General features: G+C 41.9%; 1 protein-coding gene across 3 annotated transcripts in view; it reads right to left on the reverse strand.

The window, feature by feature from the left end:
- Aatf (apoptosis antagonizing transcription factor) overlaps positions 1-16396 on the reverse strand; it is an 88434-nt gene that overhangs the window by 17565 nt on the left and 54473 nt on the right. For 2 of the 3 annotated variants that reach the window (XM_021178129.2, XM_021178130.2), the window contains exons 10-12: positions 8179-8246; positions 5015-5095; positions 1972-2043 (exon numbers count right to left, since the gene is read on the reverse strand). In XM_021178129.2, the coding sequence (XP_021033788.1) occupies positions 1972-2043; positions 5015-5095; positions 8179-8246 (221 nt within the window). Of the gene's footprint in view, positions 1-1971; positions 2044-5014; positions 5096-8178; positions 8247-10171; positions 10255-16396 lie in introns of those variants that run through there. The other variant, XM_029483576.1, reaches the window with a different exon arrangement.

A 16396-nucleotide genomic window follows, 5' to 3' on the forward strand; every position in this document is an offset into this window, starting at 1 on the left:
CTCAAACAAACCAAATGGCAAACAGCCAACAGTGTGTGGCCTAAATCTGCTATTTTCAGGCCTAGAGACAATGAGATCGGATGAGGTTTAGAAACAAGTAGAAAGGCTACACGTGACTTGAGAGACACCTGGCAAAGCCAACACCAGCCTACAGTCAACCACTAAGAAGACTACCACAACATTATTTATGATAAAATAATGTATCTACTAGTCAGTGAATGACTAAATTTAATGACATAAAAATGTTCACAGTATAAAAAATATAGTAGAACATAATTTTAATTCTATAAAAAAGAAAAACAAGAACAAGCTGAAACAAATATACAAACAAACCCCAAACCAACAAACCCTGAATGGAAACATTTTGAGTGTACATGTGTGCCTACATGCTCCCTGTGCTACATGTACACACTATGAGTCCCTTCATATAAGAATAGCCAGAAATAATAAACACTATTTTACACCCAAATTTGAATACCACTAATAGGAGGGCTTCTTCAAGAAGGAGCAATTTCAGAACAAACACAAGGAAAGTAGAAGATAAGCTTTGAAAGACCAGCCTGTTCCAGACCAACCAGGAGTATGTAGTGAGACCCTAAAGTGAACCATCAAAGAGCATGTGCAAAGAATGAGGGTATAAAGAATGTTGGGGTCACACTAAAATGATACAACCAGGCCTGAAGGGACTTCCATCAATCTGTACAATTTTAATATCAAAATAAGTGGCTCATAGAGTAAGATGGAAAAGCAGGAATTCATGTTGCTATAAACAAATCACTCATGGAAAATAAATACAAGGAAGGGGGATCTCTTTATTAGAGTAAAATGAAAATGAATAAATGGAGAAGAAACACTCTTCCTCCACCTTCTTCAGCAGAAACTCACTATGCAGCCCTGGACACTCTGGAACTTGCTATGGAGTCCAGGCTGGCCTTAAACTCAGAGATCCACTTGCCTCTGCTTTCCAACGCTGGGAGTAAAGACTGTGTCACAGATACACAGCAGAAGTTGTTGTTGTTGTTGTTGTTGTTAGTAGTAGTAGTAGTAGTATTTTGGTTTTGTGAGACATGATTTCTCTGTGTATCCTTGGCTATCTTGAAACTCACTTTGTAGACCAGGCTGGCCTTAAATTCAAAGATCTGCCTGCCTCTGCCTCTAGAGTGCTGGGATTAAAGGTGTGCGACATGCCCAGCAAATTATTCTTTCAAAAACAAAACAAAGACACCTGTGTGTGATGGCAAATACCTCCTCCAGTCTCCTCACTTGGGAGAATAAGGCAGGACGACTGTCCTGAGTTTCAAGCCATCTGGACTACCCAAAGATTTTCAGTTCATCTAAGCTAAGAGTCTCAAGAAAGCAAAACAAATTAAAAACTGGAAAAATAAAGCAAGGCATTATGGGACGTCTCTTTAACCTTAGCTCTTGGGAGACAGAGGCAGGCAGAACTCTATGAGTTCTAGGCTAGCCTGGGCCACACAGTGAGGCCCTGCCCCAAGATAAATAGATAAACAAACAAATAAAATGTTATCTCTGAATAACAAGCATCCACACGTCCCCTTCATAGATCCGGTTATTTCAGCTTTATGAACACATACTCCTTTTATTTAAAACAAAAATATCTGTAATCCCCAACAGCAGCTTCAACAAAAATAACACAAGCATCAGGTCCCCACACTGCGTGCTGAGAGAGAGCACTGCACACAGCACACCCAGCACGCCCAGCACACCCAGCACACACAGCACACACAGCACACACAGCACGCTGCCTCTGCCATGAGAGGAGCAGATGACCCAGGCAGGGGGACTAATGCTGACAAAGACAAACCACCAGAGATGGTACTGAGATTGATGGAATTTCTGATTGGACTTCATAGTAACCATGGCAGTAAACAAACGTGACAGACCTTGCTGTGATGCCAGCGACTGGCTCTCCTCCGAGGCTACCCGAGACATACAAGCATTGCCACTCACCTGGCATCATCACTCATTGCGGTGTGGTCAATAGGTGCCATGAAACTCAGGAGCTTGCTAAGGACATGGAACCTAAATAAAGCCAGAAGACAAACAGCAACATCAGTAACCATTAACTCAGCAAAAGAAACACGTGACCAGCTAAACCCCATGACTGATCCATGAACTTTGGTTCCACAGTGGAGTGTGGGAAAGTTCACAGGCACTTGTAACTCTCTTTTCTCTTTTCCTCTTAATGCAACAGGAAACAGTCTGGTACTAGAGCAGTGAAAACAGCAGGGCTGTGCTGGCACACGGCTCTGGCAGCGACCTCTAAGTCTAAGGCCAGCCTGATCTAAAGAGTGAGTTTCAAGACAACCTGGAAAGAGAAACCCTGTCTCAAACACACACACACACACACACACACAACCACACAACTAGTGAAAACGACAGTTTAACATAAATCCATTTAGCTCACACAGAGAAAAGGGCAGATTCAGGTGAGCCATTCCAGACAAGCCAATGAGGACCGAGCTACCGTAGCCTCCTCCTTTGTGTGGATTTTAGTCATCTATGCCATGACTATGACGTCACTTACACACACAGGAACCGGCAGCACCAACACCTTCACTCTCTGGCACTTGTCCCCGAGCCAGGAGACTCCTATAAAATCCATCACCTCCACAGGAACTCTGCTGGGTCCTTCAAATGAGGTGCCACCTTTAGCTGAGGGAGCACAGCTAAGTTCTGAACAACTCCAAGGCCAATATTTAGTTTGAAATGCCATGAAATTTAAGCTACCTCACCTATACTATCTGTCAAAACATAAAGGCATTTTTGTGTACAGTCATTTGAAATGCATAGCTCTTGGCTCTAACAATTTAAAAATTCAAAGTAATAAAATAATGTAGAAATTTTCCATTCTCCTTCCTCTCCCTTTTTATTCTCTCACTGTGTAGTCCCAGGTGGCCTCGAGCTTTGGATCAAGCTTTAGCTTCCTAAGTGCTGAGCTCACTGGTTATACCATCACTGCTGGCCTCTCTCAATTCTTTGGAAGAATATACATTTATTTCCAAGAGAAATTACATTAGATAGAATAACAGAATGCTTACTGTTTACCAGATATCTCTACACAGTATTTGAACCCATGCCTCCCAGTGGTTCCTTCTGGAGAAACCCTAGTAAGCTATAGTTTTATACATAGCCCCATTGTGCAACCTGAGCCTAACAGTAATGAATGAAGCAGCCACTTATATATACTGTTAGTAACATCCCTTAAATACCTGTGGAGAAGAAGTAATGACAGGTACAGAAAAAGGAGTGGAACTGGGCAAAGAAACAAACACTAGGGTAGTCAACCGACAGGACAGTAACAGCAATGGCAACCAATGCTGTAGCACGTCTGAGAGCTCCACAGACCATCTTCACTGACTCTTACCACAAACTGCTTCTGGGCATTATCACCCCCCGTTTACAAATGAAGAAACCAGCATCAAGAGTTTAAGTTCGGGGCTGGAGAGATGGCACAGCGGTTAAGAGCACTGACTGTTCTTCTGAAGGGCCTGAGTTCGGGTCCCAGCAACCACATGGTGGCTCACAACCATCCGAAGTGAGATCTGATGCCCTCTTCTGGTGCATCTGAAGACAGCTACAGTGTACTTACATATGATAATAAATAAATCTTTAAAAATAAAAAAATAGTTCAAGTTCTCTCCTAAAGTAAGCATCAGTCAGTCACTGTCAAAGCTGGAATCCAAACTCAGGCAGTGTGGCTTGAGTCACCCTCATAATTTCAACAGTAACAATGTCCAGAGAAGCACCAGAGCTACATCAACAAAAAAGTGGAAAACATTCTAACAGTTTAGGCTGCAAGGTAAGGAAAGTAGCAGCTCCTGTGCATTTCTGCAAAGCTGAGCCAGCACTTCCCGGTAAGGTTTGATAAATCCCAAACAAGGTACAGTGACTATGAAATCTGCTTGTGTGAAGTTGGCTCTCCCTTGTCTCAACAGGGTTTTGCTAGTTCCCCAGGCTAGCTTCCAACTTACACTGCTCCTGACTGTACCTCCTAGTGCTAAAGCTACAGACATTTTACAAGTGAGACAGATCCATATTTGTCTAAAGAAAATGCAATAAAAGAGAGGATCTTTAACTCTTTAATGGTATAGGACACACACACACGCACTATTTATATATAGTTATACATCTAATTCAACAAGGTAAAGATGTTTTTTGCTGAACTATCAGCAGACTCTTTGACACTGAGGCTTTATCAGATAGCACTGTCCTACTCTGGCCCCAGGACGTAAATCTAAAAGTCTAGCAATGTCAGTTCCTACTCTCTTGCTCTGTCTTATGTATGTTTCTTTTTTAAAAATATTTTTTATTGTTTACTTATGCATGCATGTGTAAGTCTATATGAGTATGTCTGGCTCCAGGGGATGTAGAGTTACAGGCAGTTGTGAGCTGCCTGATATGGGTGCTGGGAATCAAACTCATGTCCTATGCAAGAACAGCACCTGCATCTTCTCCAGACTCATTATTAGTTCATATTGGAGCGTTTTCATAGCATCAAAAATGCTTCTATTTTCCCACAAAAATTATATTCCTCATCATCTTAGTATACTATTAGTATTTTTAAAGTCCTCCACTTTTGTCTTTTTAAAGCTAAAATAATCATTCTGATTTTGTTTTCTAGTTATTTCTTTTAGGGAAACACTTGCAGTATTTTATACATTCACTGACAACAATAGAATAAAAATTCAGTAAATTGTATTTTCCCTTGTAGAGTAATAAAACAGGATCAGAAAAATATTTGCACATCATTTATTGGGTTACTTTTATCATCCATAAAAACAGAATCATGAGCAATGGGTGTGGCAATGGGCGTGGCAGCACATACAAGAATACTGTCAACTCCTGAGAGGCTCAGGCAGGTTTTTCTAGTTCAAGGTCAGCCTGTCTCTAAAACCAAAATCAAAACTAAATTCATCAGAAGAAAGATGGAACTAACAAAATGAAAGAGAAGCAACATGGCCTCTTGTTCATTTGCTTAGCACAAACTTACCGAAGTTTCCTTCCTTTGCTGGCTTTTCTATCTACCTTCTTGCGGATTTTGCTTCGTAGTTTCTGGATTGCAAGCCACTGCCTGGGAAAATCACAAACCATGTTATGCATCACCACCCACAGAAACAGTTATGAATATTGACAAATTGGAATTTTTCTCGCTAACAACCCTGCAGAAAGAAATCACCAACCTAAATCAAATTCCTCAAATAGTCTTGGGCCAAAGTGACTAATCAATTGGAGAGGATTTGTGCAATGGTAAAAAACAAAGGGCAGCCGGGAAATTCTACAGCAAATCTGGTTAACAATGTTCCTCCGCACGGAGTTGGCGTGACAAGCACTCAGCCTGCCAGTCTGTAGGAAAGCCCACTGAGTGTAAGCTGTTGGTTCCGTTCCGGCTTATACACATGGTCTCTTACTACTGTAAGTGCTGGTTGGTCTGAAAGCATCAACTGAGTCTCATTTATATTCTCATCACCCCTCTGTCTTGGCTTTTGACACAGAGTCTCTCTATGTAGCCCTGGCCGTCCTTGAACTCTCTAACTCTCAAGTGCTAAGGTTAAAGACATGCTCCACCATGCCTGGCTCAATTTTCTAAACTCAGTGCTTTTGCTTCTTCTAGCTAAAAAACTTACACTTATTTATTTATCTCATTCGTACATGCCCACACATATTACAGCACATGTACTAAGGTCAAAGGACAACTCGTGGGGGTCCTTCCACTATGTGGATTCTAGGAACCAAACCCAGGTCATCTGCAAGAACAGCAATTCAGATCAGACTTGGTGGCAGTGGCTTTACCTACTGAGTCATTTTACCAGTTCTCCTTTCTAAATGCTTTTAAAGAGTTATTTTATGTGTGTTAGTGTTTCACTGGCGTGTATTTAATGTAAACTAACTGTGTGCTCTGTGCCCGTGGAGGTCGGAGAGGGCGTCAGATCCCCAGGAAGTGCAGTTAGAGATGGATGTAAGCCACCGTGTGGGTGCTGGGAACCCAAGCTTCAAGTGCTCATAACGACTAAGTCATCTCACCCGCTCTTCCCTCTAACCTAACAATCATCCTCTAGGCTACAGTTGTCTTATTCTGTATAGAGAATAGTTGTCTTCTCTATACTGTAATAGTTATATTCTATCTGTAATATTTCCGTATGTGTTAATAAAAGATAAAGACTCTTCTTTCCCTCCCACGATATTATTTCTTTTATTTTACTTTTTTAGACAGCTCTCACTATAAAGCCTTGGCTGTCCTAGAATTCCCTGTGTAGCTAGGCTGGCCTCAAACTCACAAAGATCCACCTGCCTCTTCCTCCCAGGTGGAAAAAAATGTTCTTTCTCCCAAACACACTCAATCGTATTCTCTGCCTTTAATGTGTGTGAGTGTGTTTCAGCATCTTGTCAAGTCCAGGTGCTTACTACATCTAGGAAGCTCCTGAGAAGCCACCTCCAGATGCTCCAACCTCCTCGCACAGACACAGACTTGTTCCTACTTCTGATCTATCCACAGACAGTCCCATAGATCCTGGACAGCAAGGAAACAGCCAACTCTCCTAAGACTGGACCAACATCCCCATAACCATCCTCTGCGTTTCCTAGAGACACGTTGCCCCCAATGCCAGCAGGAATGTCAGATATCACAATGACACTATTCCTGCTTCACCACCATCTCTTTCTAGTTTTTTTCTTTTTAATTAAACCAAAATGGGGAATGTTAGCATTCTGTCTAAGCTCTGCCCCACATTTACCAGGCAACAGCCAGGTATGCCGACTCACTATAAAAGGGACTGCTAGGCCCCTCCTTGCTCTCTTGCTCCTCTCTTCTTTTTCTGCTTCCCTTCCTCCTTCTCCCGATTCCCTTCTCCCCTCTCTCCACGTGCTCATAGCCAGCCTCTACTCCTCTACTCCTTAACTTCTCTCTTCTCGCCGGACATGGTGGTGCACGCCTTTAGTCCCAGCACTCGGGAGGCAGAGGCAGGCGGATTTCTGAGTTCGAGGCCAGCAGGGTCTACAGAGAGAGTTCCAGGACAGCCAGGGCTATACAGAGAAACCCTGTCACAAAAAAACAAAACAAAACAAACAAACAAAAAAAACCCAAAAAACAAAAAGAAACCCAGGAAAACTTACACAATAAATAATATTTATTCTCAATTATTTATCAGTCTCCAAACACTCTAGATTGTCTTTTTTTCATAGATGGTTTAGTGGGTCAGGGTCTATATAATTCATATGTCTGCGGTCATCTTAAGAGTCCCCCAGGAACGTAATTTTTCATATGAGGGTTGAAAACAAACTAGAAGAGTCCCCTCAAATTGTCCCTGTGAACCAATGAAAGGGAACTGCAGCAGCAGCCCGTCGTCTTCCCCGACCTGCACAAGGAGAACCCAACATGGGGCGGGAGGAGTCTAGGGAAATCCAATTACTGTAATCTTAATATAATCTTAATTACCATAATCTATTTTATTGTAAAGTCAGATAAATGTACAATATAATCATCACTTAAATACAATTTGCTCTATCACATTAACTATATAGTGAACACTCCTACAACATTCCAAAGACATGGGAAATATCAACAGTGCCCTACCCTAAAATTCAACTCAAAATTACTTCATCAATGCTAAATTTTTCATTGCCTACTCAAAATACTGCTCTGCCCAGGATCTCATTCTAACGTTTACAGCTTTTGTTTCTTTCCTATGCTTTTTCAAATTATGGCTCATGGTTATTTAAATGCACACCAGTCATTAGGCAGCACTCTAAATGCCCTTACAGGATAAGCATACAAACAAGAGCCTTCCTTCACTACTTTGCATTCTACACCAACTTCTAGGTAGTGCTGTCATTTCCAGTTGAGCTGAAGCTTCTCTGAGAGGTGGAGGTCTACACTAGGGCAGATTAACAAAGCAGATTCATCTGAACCAGGAACCTGTTGTACACAGCACAACAAGGAACCTGCTCTGAGCGCTGAGAGCACAGGTGTAGGCAGAAGCCGTTACACACTGGTCAGCAGATTGCTATGGATATAAACATAACCCACACTAAGGGTAAAGATCATAAGACTGATAATTATAGGACCAGTCATTGTTTTGGAGGCAAAATTAAAGGGATTCCATGGGAGAAGCTACTGCACAAGCAGCTTGAATAAACAGAAAATAGTATCTAAGTTACCTTCCCATGGCCACCTGATCATTTGGATCCAAAGAGCTGGTCTTCCGCTCTATGAGTTCTCGAAGGAGCTAAGGAGAAAGGAAAGCAACTGAGTTATTCTCATCTCTCAGTGGCAACTGGCTTAAAAGGGCACAGAAAGAATTCTATACAACATAGTGATCACTTTTAAATAAGAATATCCATTAATCCTGTTGTATTTATGTAGTTTTCAAAGGTAGCTAACTATAATAGCTGTACTGACATCCATTTGGATGACTTATGTGCTAGAGTTTCTTTCAAATGCAGCAGAATGTGTAAAACTCTTTTCCCTGTTTTCTGACCAGTTTTCCTTGTCTGATCAACAATGGATACTCTTTAAAAGGTCAGGTGGGAAGGGCTGTGGACAGAAAGAGAAACATCAACTTTCAACCAATGGGATAATGGTGCAAAGTTAAATTCAGAACTATAGCCCAGCAATCAGAAGGTCTTCTCTGAGTAAAAGCCTTGACTGCCAATAATGAAGGGTGTAGACTTCATCCTCTTACCTTCTTCTACAACTGTACTTTGCCATGCCATGCTGGTATGATCATCTGGCTTAACTAGACATGACCAAACACATGCATAGCCAAAGTTCTGGGAACCAAAAGAAAGTCATTCATGTTTACTCCTTGTTATAAAGAAGTGGGTCTCCATCCTCTAGGGTTAATGCTATGGGACTCTAACATTATTCTCCCATTCTCCTCCTTTTTTTTTTTTTTTTAAAAAGATAGATAGATAGATTGATTGATTGATTTAATGTGAATACACTGTAGCTGTCTTCAGACACACCAGAAGAGGGCATCAGGTCTTATTACAGATGGTTATGAGCCACCATGTGGTTGCTGAGAATTGAACTCAGGACCTATGGAAGAGCAGTCAGCTCTCTTAACCATTGAGCCATCTCTCCAGCCCCCTCCCATTCTCCTCTTAATTCTGGCACTCCACCGAATCCAGTAAAAATCTCAATCTGTACTTTTTACACACTTAGGAATTTGCATAGGGTTTTAGAGTCCTCAGTATAAAGATGCTATGAAATTTAAACAGGAAAGGAGAAGAGAACTTTAACTTGCAATAATAAAATTAGGTGTAATCCTCCTATATAAGTTCTACATGCAGAGAAATGACAACAGAAATTAAGTTTCTAGACATCTCAGAGTAATCTAAAATAAACTAGTTCCTACTAACCATCCATCAGTAATAATACATGGTTGGCTTTAAAATTTGTTACTTCACAAAAACAAGCAACTATTTTGCAGGTAAGGCACAGTGGTTACAGAGAGACTTCACTAAATTAAATAGCTGAAGCCTGTGGGGGGATAGAGAAGAAATAAATTGCCGTGAAAGTAGTTTACTTTCTAATTTTCCTTTGTGTGTGTAAGTAGGTACTGAAGAAGTAAAACTTACAAAAACATCCACCTCCGTAAGATGCAGCTTTACTGCACACAGGAAAGGATATCTCAATCGCAATTAAAAACCCTACTGTGAAGCTTTCTCATTTGCTTATTTTGGGCATTATTACCACAGCAATTACGGTTAAAAATGCAGGGACCAGAGGCCACCGGTTTATTATCACTAGAAAACAGCAAGCAATTTCTCTACCCTGTTTATCTGATTGATTCCTAACATCTTTCTGGCAGCCAATCTATCAGTTTATCTCTCCTACTTCATCACAGTCACTTCTGGCAGCTAAATACAAGATCCAAATCCAGTGCTGCACAGACCCGCAACACGGTAAACCTGTGTAACGCAGCTGCCGAGCTAACAGCTGCCCGAGGGCCAAGCACAAACGGGCTTGCTTCCTACTCAGGTTCTGTGAGAAGCAAGGTGGGCAAAAGGGTGAGGGAGACAGTAATAATAATTTTTATTATATTTTTTAATGAAGAGAAAAGAATGAAATGACTGAATTTTACTGCCCTACCTTGTTCCAGCCACACAAGAGATTACAACCACCATTCCTGGTTTTCTTAATCACCCCTGATCCTTTGCGCCTGGACATTATGGCCACTGGGGAGCAAGTGCTTGTGGAAGGCTCCTCCAGCACAACAGGTATGGCTCCATCTGGAAGAGAGCGCCACAAGCCCTGACAAAGCCTGGGAGTGAGAGCCACACAGCTGCAGCCACAAGTACTTGGTACTCCCTCACGTACCAAGGTGGTGCTGTGTCTGCTTTCAAGCATCCTGTGTATTTCACACATCCAGGTCTGCATCCTTAGTCACTCATGGTGGAGAAGATGCTACCAATCGGCTGCCTGTCTAACTTACTGGGGTCCAAGATGTCAGAAAAAAATACAGAAAATGTCCTCAGCACATCACCCATGGATGCTACTTGGTAAGGTAATGCAGCACATCTTATGAGGAGGAAGCCATGACTTACGGTGGTCTGAGTCTGCATGTCCCCATAATGTAGGACTATCTTCATGGAAAATGTCTATTTAGATTCTTTACCCATTTTGAAGTTGACCTGGAGAGTTGAAGTCCTAGAGATGGTTTGGTGGTCTTGAAGAAGACCCAGGTTTGGTCTCCAGCATGAACCGGTGGTTCACAACCATGTGTAACTCTAGTCTCAGAGGGATCCAATGCCTTTTTTTTTTTGGCCTCCAAGGGCACTGTACACACATAGTACACAGACATAACTGCAGGCAGAGCGCGCGCGCATGCACGCACACACACACACAAATTTAAAGATAATATAAAATGAAGTTGGGTTGTGTTTTGTTATCAAGATGTAGCTGTTTGTGTACTTTGTGCACTAGCCCCTCACAAGGGAAGTGCCCTTCCATTTTCTTGATGTTCGTTTGAGTTTGAAGCAGGTAAGTAGTTAATTTTGATATAATTTTTTGTGTGTATGTGTTTTTAATGTTGTATTGTATGTCGACAACCACTGTGTATGTAGCCCAAGGTCATGGAGATTTACTCCTGTAAGTTATTCTAAGAGTCTTCCAATTTATATGGTGCATTTTCAGTTAACTTTGTACATGATATAAGGTGGAAGGTAGAGGTCCAGCTTTACTCTTGCACGTGTGGAATCTTGTTTCACTTGTTGAAAAGTCTATTCTTTTCTCCAATTAACTGTCTTAGCACACCATCAAAAGGCTAAACCATTTTAAAAGAATTTGATTTTAAGGTCACATAATCCCTGGCTTTCTAAATTTGTAATCTAGAGTTACTGAGTTCCACTTCTCAGACTTTTAAAGTCCAAAAGCACAGACCCCAGAAAAGGACAATGCTAGGACAACTATATAACTCAGCCGGCCTACCTGAAGCAGGATTTCTAACTCCTTCCTTAGTGCACTGAGATGGCCCAGTTCCTGTGTGTGTTCAGAGTCTCCCACAATGAGGTACAAAAACAGGGCCTGTAACCCCAGCATTTAGGTGGAAACATGAGAATGAAGAGGCTATTCTCCCTTATACAGCAAGTTCAAGGCAGCCCTGGGTGGTTACACAGACTCTATCTCCAAAAAAAGGTTCATTTACCCTTCCTTCTGCTTCTCTTCCGCAAGAATTTCCCTGTTCTGTCTCCCACTTTGCCACCCATGGTCTGTTTTAAGCTCCCTAGTCCTTCAAATTAACCATGAAGCTAGTGTGGTGACAGCACACACCTTTAATTCTAGTACCCAGGAGAGAGAGGCAGGTGGATCTCTGAGTTTGGAGCCAGCCTGGTCTACAGAGCAGGGTTCCAGGACAACTAAAGGCTACAAAGTGAGACCCTGCCTCAAAGATAGACAGATAGAAGACCAAATTAACCCTAAAAGAAACTTGTGATTTTCCCATTTTTTTCCCAACAGAATATTCTTATTGATTATTTGGGAATTTCACACAATGTATCCCAAGAACATTCACTTCCCATTCCTCACATGCCCACCCTATCACCCTTGTTGCTCTCCTCCAAAACAAAACAAAAAACAAACAAAATAAAACCTTCCACTAAGTCCAATTTGTGTTGCCCATATACTCATTAGAGCAAAACCCCTAGTGGCCAGCCCCTTAAAGCTAACTGACTCCAGCAAACCCACCCCTGCCCCGCACCAGAGGCCATCAACAGTGAAAAGCTACACTTCAGTATCCCTGTCACAATTTTTAAGGACAATTTTCAATGGCTTTCTGTCTAGACTATTTCTTTGGGGGTGGGAGAGGCTGTCACAGAATCCTTCGATGTCTACAGTCACCGATACCATTGCAGAAGCAGCTTCACTGCCCAACAGCCAGCAGCAGAAAAGACCACAGACAACAATATGGCATCCAGCTACAAAGCAAACCATCAAAATCTTTCATGGAGGCCCGATCCAGAAAATGAACTGTTCTCTATCTCATCAGGTGCTCAGAGCTGGGCAGCATGTTGGGGCAGCACCTGTGGGTGCCCCAGGCTGCCCCTGCGGCCCTGCTCTGCAGTAACATGCTCCCCCTTCCATGGCAGCTTCCATGTGCTCCCTCATCTGCTCCCACTGCTCCTGCCTCTCCGCCTCTCGCCACTACTCCAGTCCATCTTTTTCACCTTTCCACTCCATATTGCAGTAGCACTGCAAACTGCATGTGTGTGCACGCATACTCACAAGTGATTGTGCACGCGCGCATGCACACACACACACACACACAGAGCGAGAGAGATCATTGGTCTGATTCAAAGTTTCTGATATCAAAAGTATAAAAAATATTCAGCTTTTATAGGGAAAAAGTACAGTATTATGAGAAAATTAATAAAGAGTCGAAAGGAAGGAAATCAGAGTGAGTAGATAGATAAATTCCAAGAAACATCTGCCTTCTGCAGTTACCAATGACTGGCCTTTGGTACGAGGGCAGAGAATGCATCAGTACAGCGGTGGGCAAGTCCACCTGAGCCCTCGCTTGGGTTGGGTCTTTAGAAATGCAGTTACTTTTCTCAGTTACTCTGACCCCGCTGTGCTGCACCTGGAAGGATGACAGGCTTACACACCAAGTGAGGTGGCAATGTTCTCAAAGGCCATGACAGTCCAGTTAAGCTTGGCCAGTTGGCATAAAATTTATTAGTCAAACAGTACATTTTCTCATCAGAGCCCATACCTTTCTTTAGACGTAAAGTATCCCAGTATCTTAGTTATTTACTAGAAGTGTAAGAAAACCACTGTCAGCGCCAGGCTCTGAAGTGTGAACAAAGCGGTTTGAATGCTAGGGAACCTGCTGCCAATTTGGTGGTTTTTTTTTTTTTTCCGTTTATTCTTAACACAAATAAAAACGATTTATTAAGAAATAAGTATGACATTAAGCTACTCTTTGGACTCTTTGCTAAGAGTAACAGAAGAACAGGAGAACTGTTGGTGAAATTTTACAACAGTCCTCAGAATATTGAAATATTCTGGCCTTTTGGTTCCCAGATATATGGTCCCGGTATGTGTTTTTTTGTTTGTTTTTTGTTTTTTTTTCCCTTTCCATCTTAAATGTGAGGAAGAGGTCCCTATGGGCCAGAGCTCAAGTGCTGACTATTTCTGGGTGCATAGAAATGATTCTTTTAATAGTATCCTATAATCTATCATTTTGTGTTAGATATATAGAGAAGTTCCACCAAGCTGGAGACTTATAGGTAAGAAACTGGAAGGCAAGAACTAATCTGTATTCTGTAATTATGTTTCATAAGGACTAAAAGCCTGGCAGAAACAAACTCTTCCCACTTCCTGCCTCTAGCATTCAGATGCCAATAATTCTTCAGCCCCACTCAGATCAATACTCTATTGACTCTGCCATCTTTTCAGCATCCTCTCCTCCAGTGCTCACCTTCTTTATCAGGTAGATAACGATCCCACAGTTCCTTAGGACAGTATGCCTCCTCTACTCTCCTACAGGCTGTGCCTTTGTTATACAGAGCCACAACCTCCTCCAAGGGATAGAATCTTGGAATTCAGAAATGTTAGCAAGGAGAGATAATGAAGAGCTTATGCCATGACTGCCTCAGCAGTCTGGGCAGCCCCCAGAGTCACACATGTGCATTCCCGGCTCTGTGTGACCTCACTCCACCTCATCTCTCCTCATTCTATCCATTTACCTGAAATGGACTTCATTTTTCTTTAGAGCTGAATTGTATTCCCCAGTGTCCATGGCATCACAGTTTCAGTGAGAGGACACTGATGTTGTTTCTTTGTCCTAGCTACTGTGAAGAAAGCAACAATGAGCATGGCTGAAGAATTACCTGTGGGGTAGAGTACCCAAGGACTGTGGTATTTCGGGGTCACATGACAGGTTATTTTTAATTTTTTGTGGATTCTCCACACTGATTTCCGGGGTGGCTGAACCAATTTACAATCCTACCACCGGTGAATGAGGGAGTGGGATGAAAGGCTATAGATTGAGAACCACTCTGATAAGGTCCTGCATCGTGGCAAGCTTCCCCCACACACAAACACGTAAGCAGTGCAAACTTTTTCATTCCAGAATTAGAGAGAAGAAGATCCTGTGTCTATCTCCTTTGGAAGACACTAACCACATTAAAACCTAGTGTCTGAACTCAATCAACTTCACACGGCTACAAGAGAAACACAAGCCCCCATGCCCTGGGCTTATTTAATTCCCTGAGCCCTAACTCTAGGGTCTTCTGAGACTGAGTTTGTTTTTCTAGTTCCTTAGAGATAAGACAGAACACTCAGATGAGAACTCACATGTATTCTGAGTGTTTTTTTTTTAATCAAGAAAATATTGTTTAATAATGTTGCTTGTTTTTTAATATACTCTATTGTAGGAATGTATCATATTAATTTACTTATTTTTTTTTATTAAATTAAGCTTGAACAGATAGGCTAAATACCACACGGTCATAGTATAAAATCTTTCCAACATGTTTATGGACTGAGTTTTTAGATTTTTGATTTTACAGTGTAAAGAATCAAATCCAGGGCCTTACACACGTTAGGCAGGCTCTTTACCACTGAACCACACAATCATACCTGTTTGCTGGCTTTTATATCAATATGCATAAGAACTACTGGTCTGTTTTCTTCCTTTGAGATGTTCTATCTGCTAATGATGTTAGATGACACTGGACTTCTTCCTCCTAACGACTAATGTCTCTTCTTTAATCTAACCTGCACCAACGCTGGCTCTTCTAACTTGAAAAAAATTACATTTAATCTATTGTGTGTGGGTCTGCACATGCGTGTGGGTCTGCACATGTGTGTGGGGAAGGAGATGCATGCAGGTCAGAGAACAACATATAGGACCTGGTTCTCTCCTTCTACCATGTGGTTCCAGGGATTGAATCCAGGTTTTCAGACTTGGTAACAAGCACCTTCATTTGCTGAGACATGTTACTATACACATGTATACTTGTACGCACACATGCTGTGGCATACTAGTGGAATCAATTCTCTGCTTCCACCTTTATGTAGTATTCTAGTTTCATTCTGCTGTTTTGATTAACACTCTGATCAAAATCAAGTTAGAGAAGAAAGGGTTTATGGATTTTATACTGCCAGTTGACAGTTCACAGTCAGGACAGGAGCTCAGGCAGGAACTGGATGCAGGAACCATGGATGCAGGAACACTGCTTGCTGGCTCACTCTCAGCTCATGCTTAACTAGCTTTGTAATAGAGCCTAGGACCACCTGCCTAGGGATGGTGCCACCCAAGTGGGTTGAACATTTCTCTATCAACTAGTGATCGAGACAAACTGGAGCTACCTAGTGAGTTCAAGACCAGCCAGAGTTACATAGCAAAAGCTTGTTTTAAAAAAATCAGAACAAGGAGCTAGAAAGATTGCTTAGTGGTTAGGAGTGCCTACTGTTCTTGCAAAGGACTACAGTTTCCATGCTGTGTGGCTTACGACTACATGTAACTCTAGCTCCAGGGATCTATAACCTCTTCTGGCTTCCATGGACAACTGCACTCCTATGTGCAGACTGGCATGCAAACACACACACATAGTTAAAAATAACTAAAATCTTTTAACACACACATACACAACCAAACCAACCAACCAACCAAACAAACAAACAAATAAAACAACTAAATAAATATGGACACAGGAAGAAGAGACAGGAAGGAGTGGACTTCTTATAACCAAAGTTTTGGTTTCTTCTCCAAACAAGTACAACTATTTTTTCCCATCTCAACAAATAGCACTTCATCCTTCTAACTGCAAAGGCAGAAATTTTAGTCATCTTTGACTAGTCTTCTCATATTCCACATGAAATCAATCCATCAGCAAATCCTCAGCTCATCTCCACAACCCAAACACTTTC

The sequence above is a fragment of the Mus caroli genome, chromosome 11 (assembly GCF_900094665.2).
Source record: "Mus caroli chromosome 11, CAROLI_EIJ_v1.1, whole genome shotgun sequence".
In the NCBI taxonomy this organism is placed as follows: domain Eukaryota; kingdom Metazoa; phylum Chordata; class Mammalia; order Rodentia; family Muridae; genus Mus; species Mus caroli.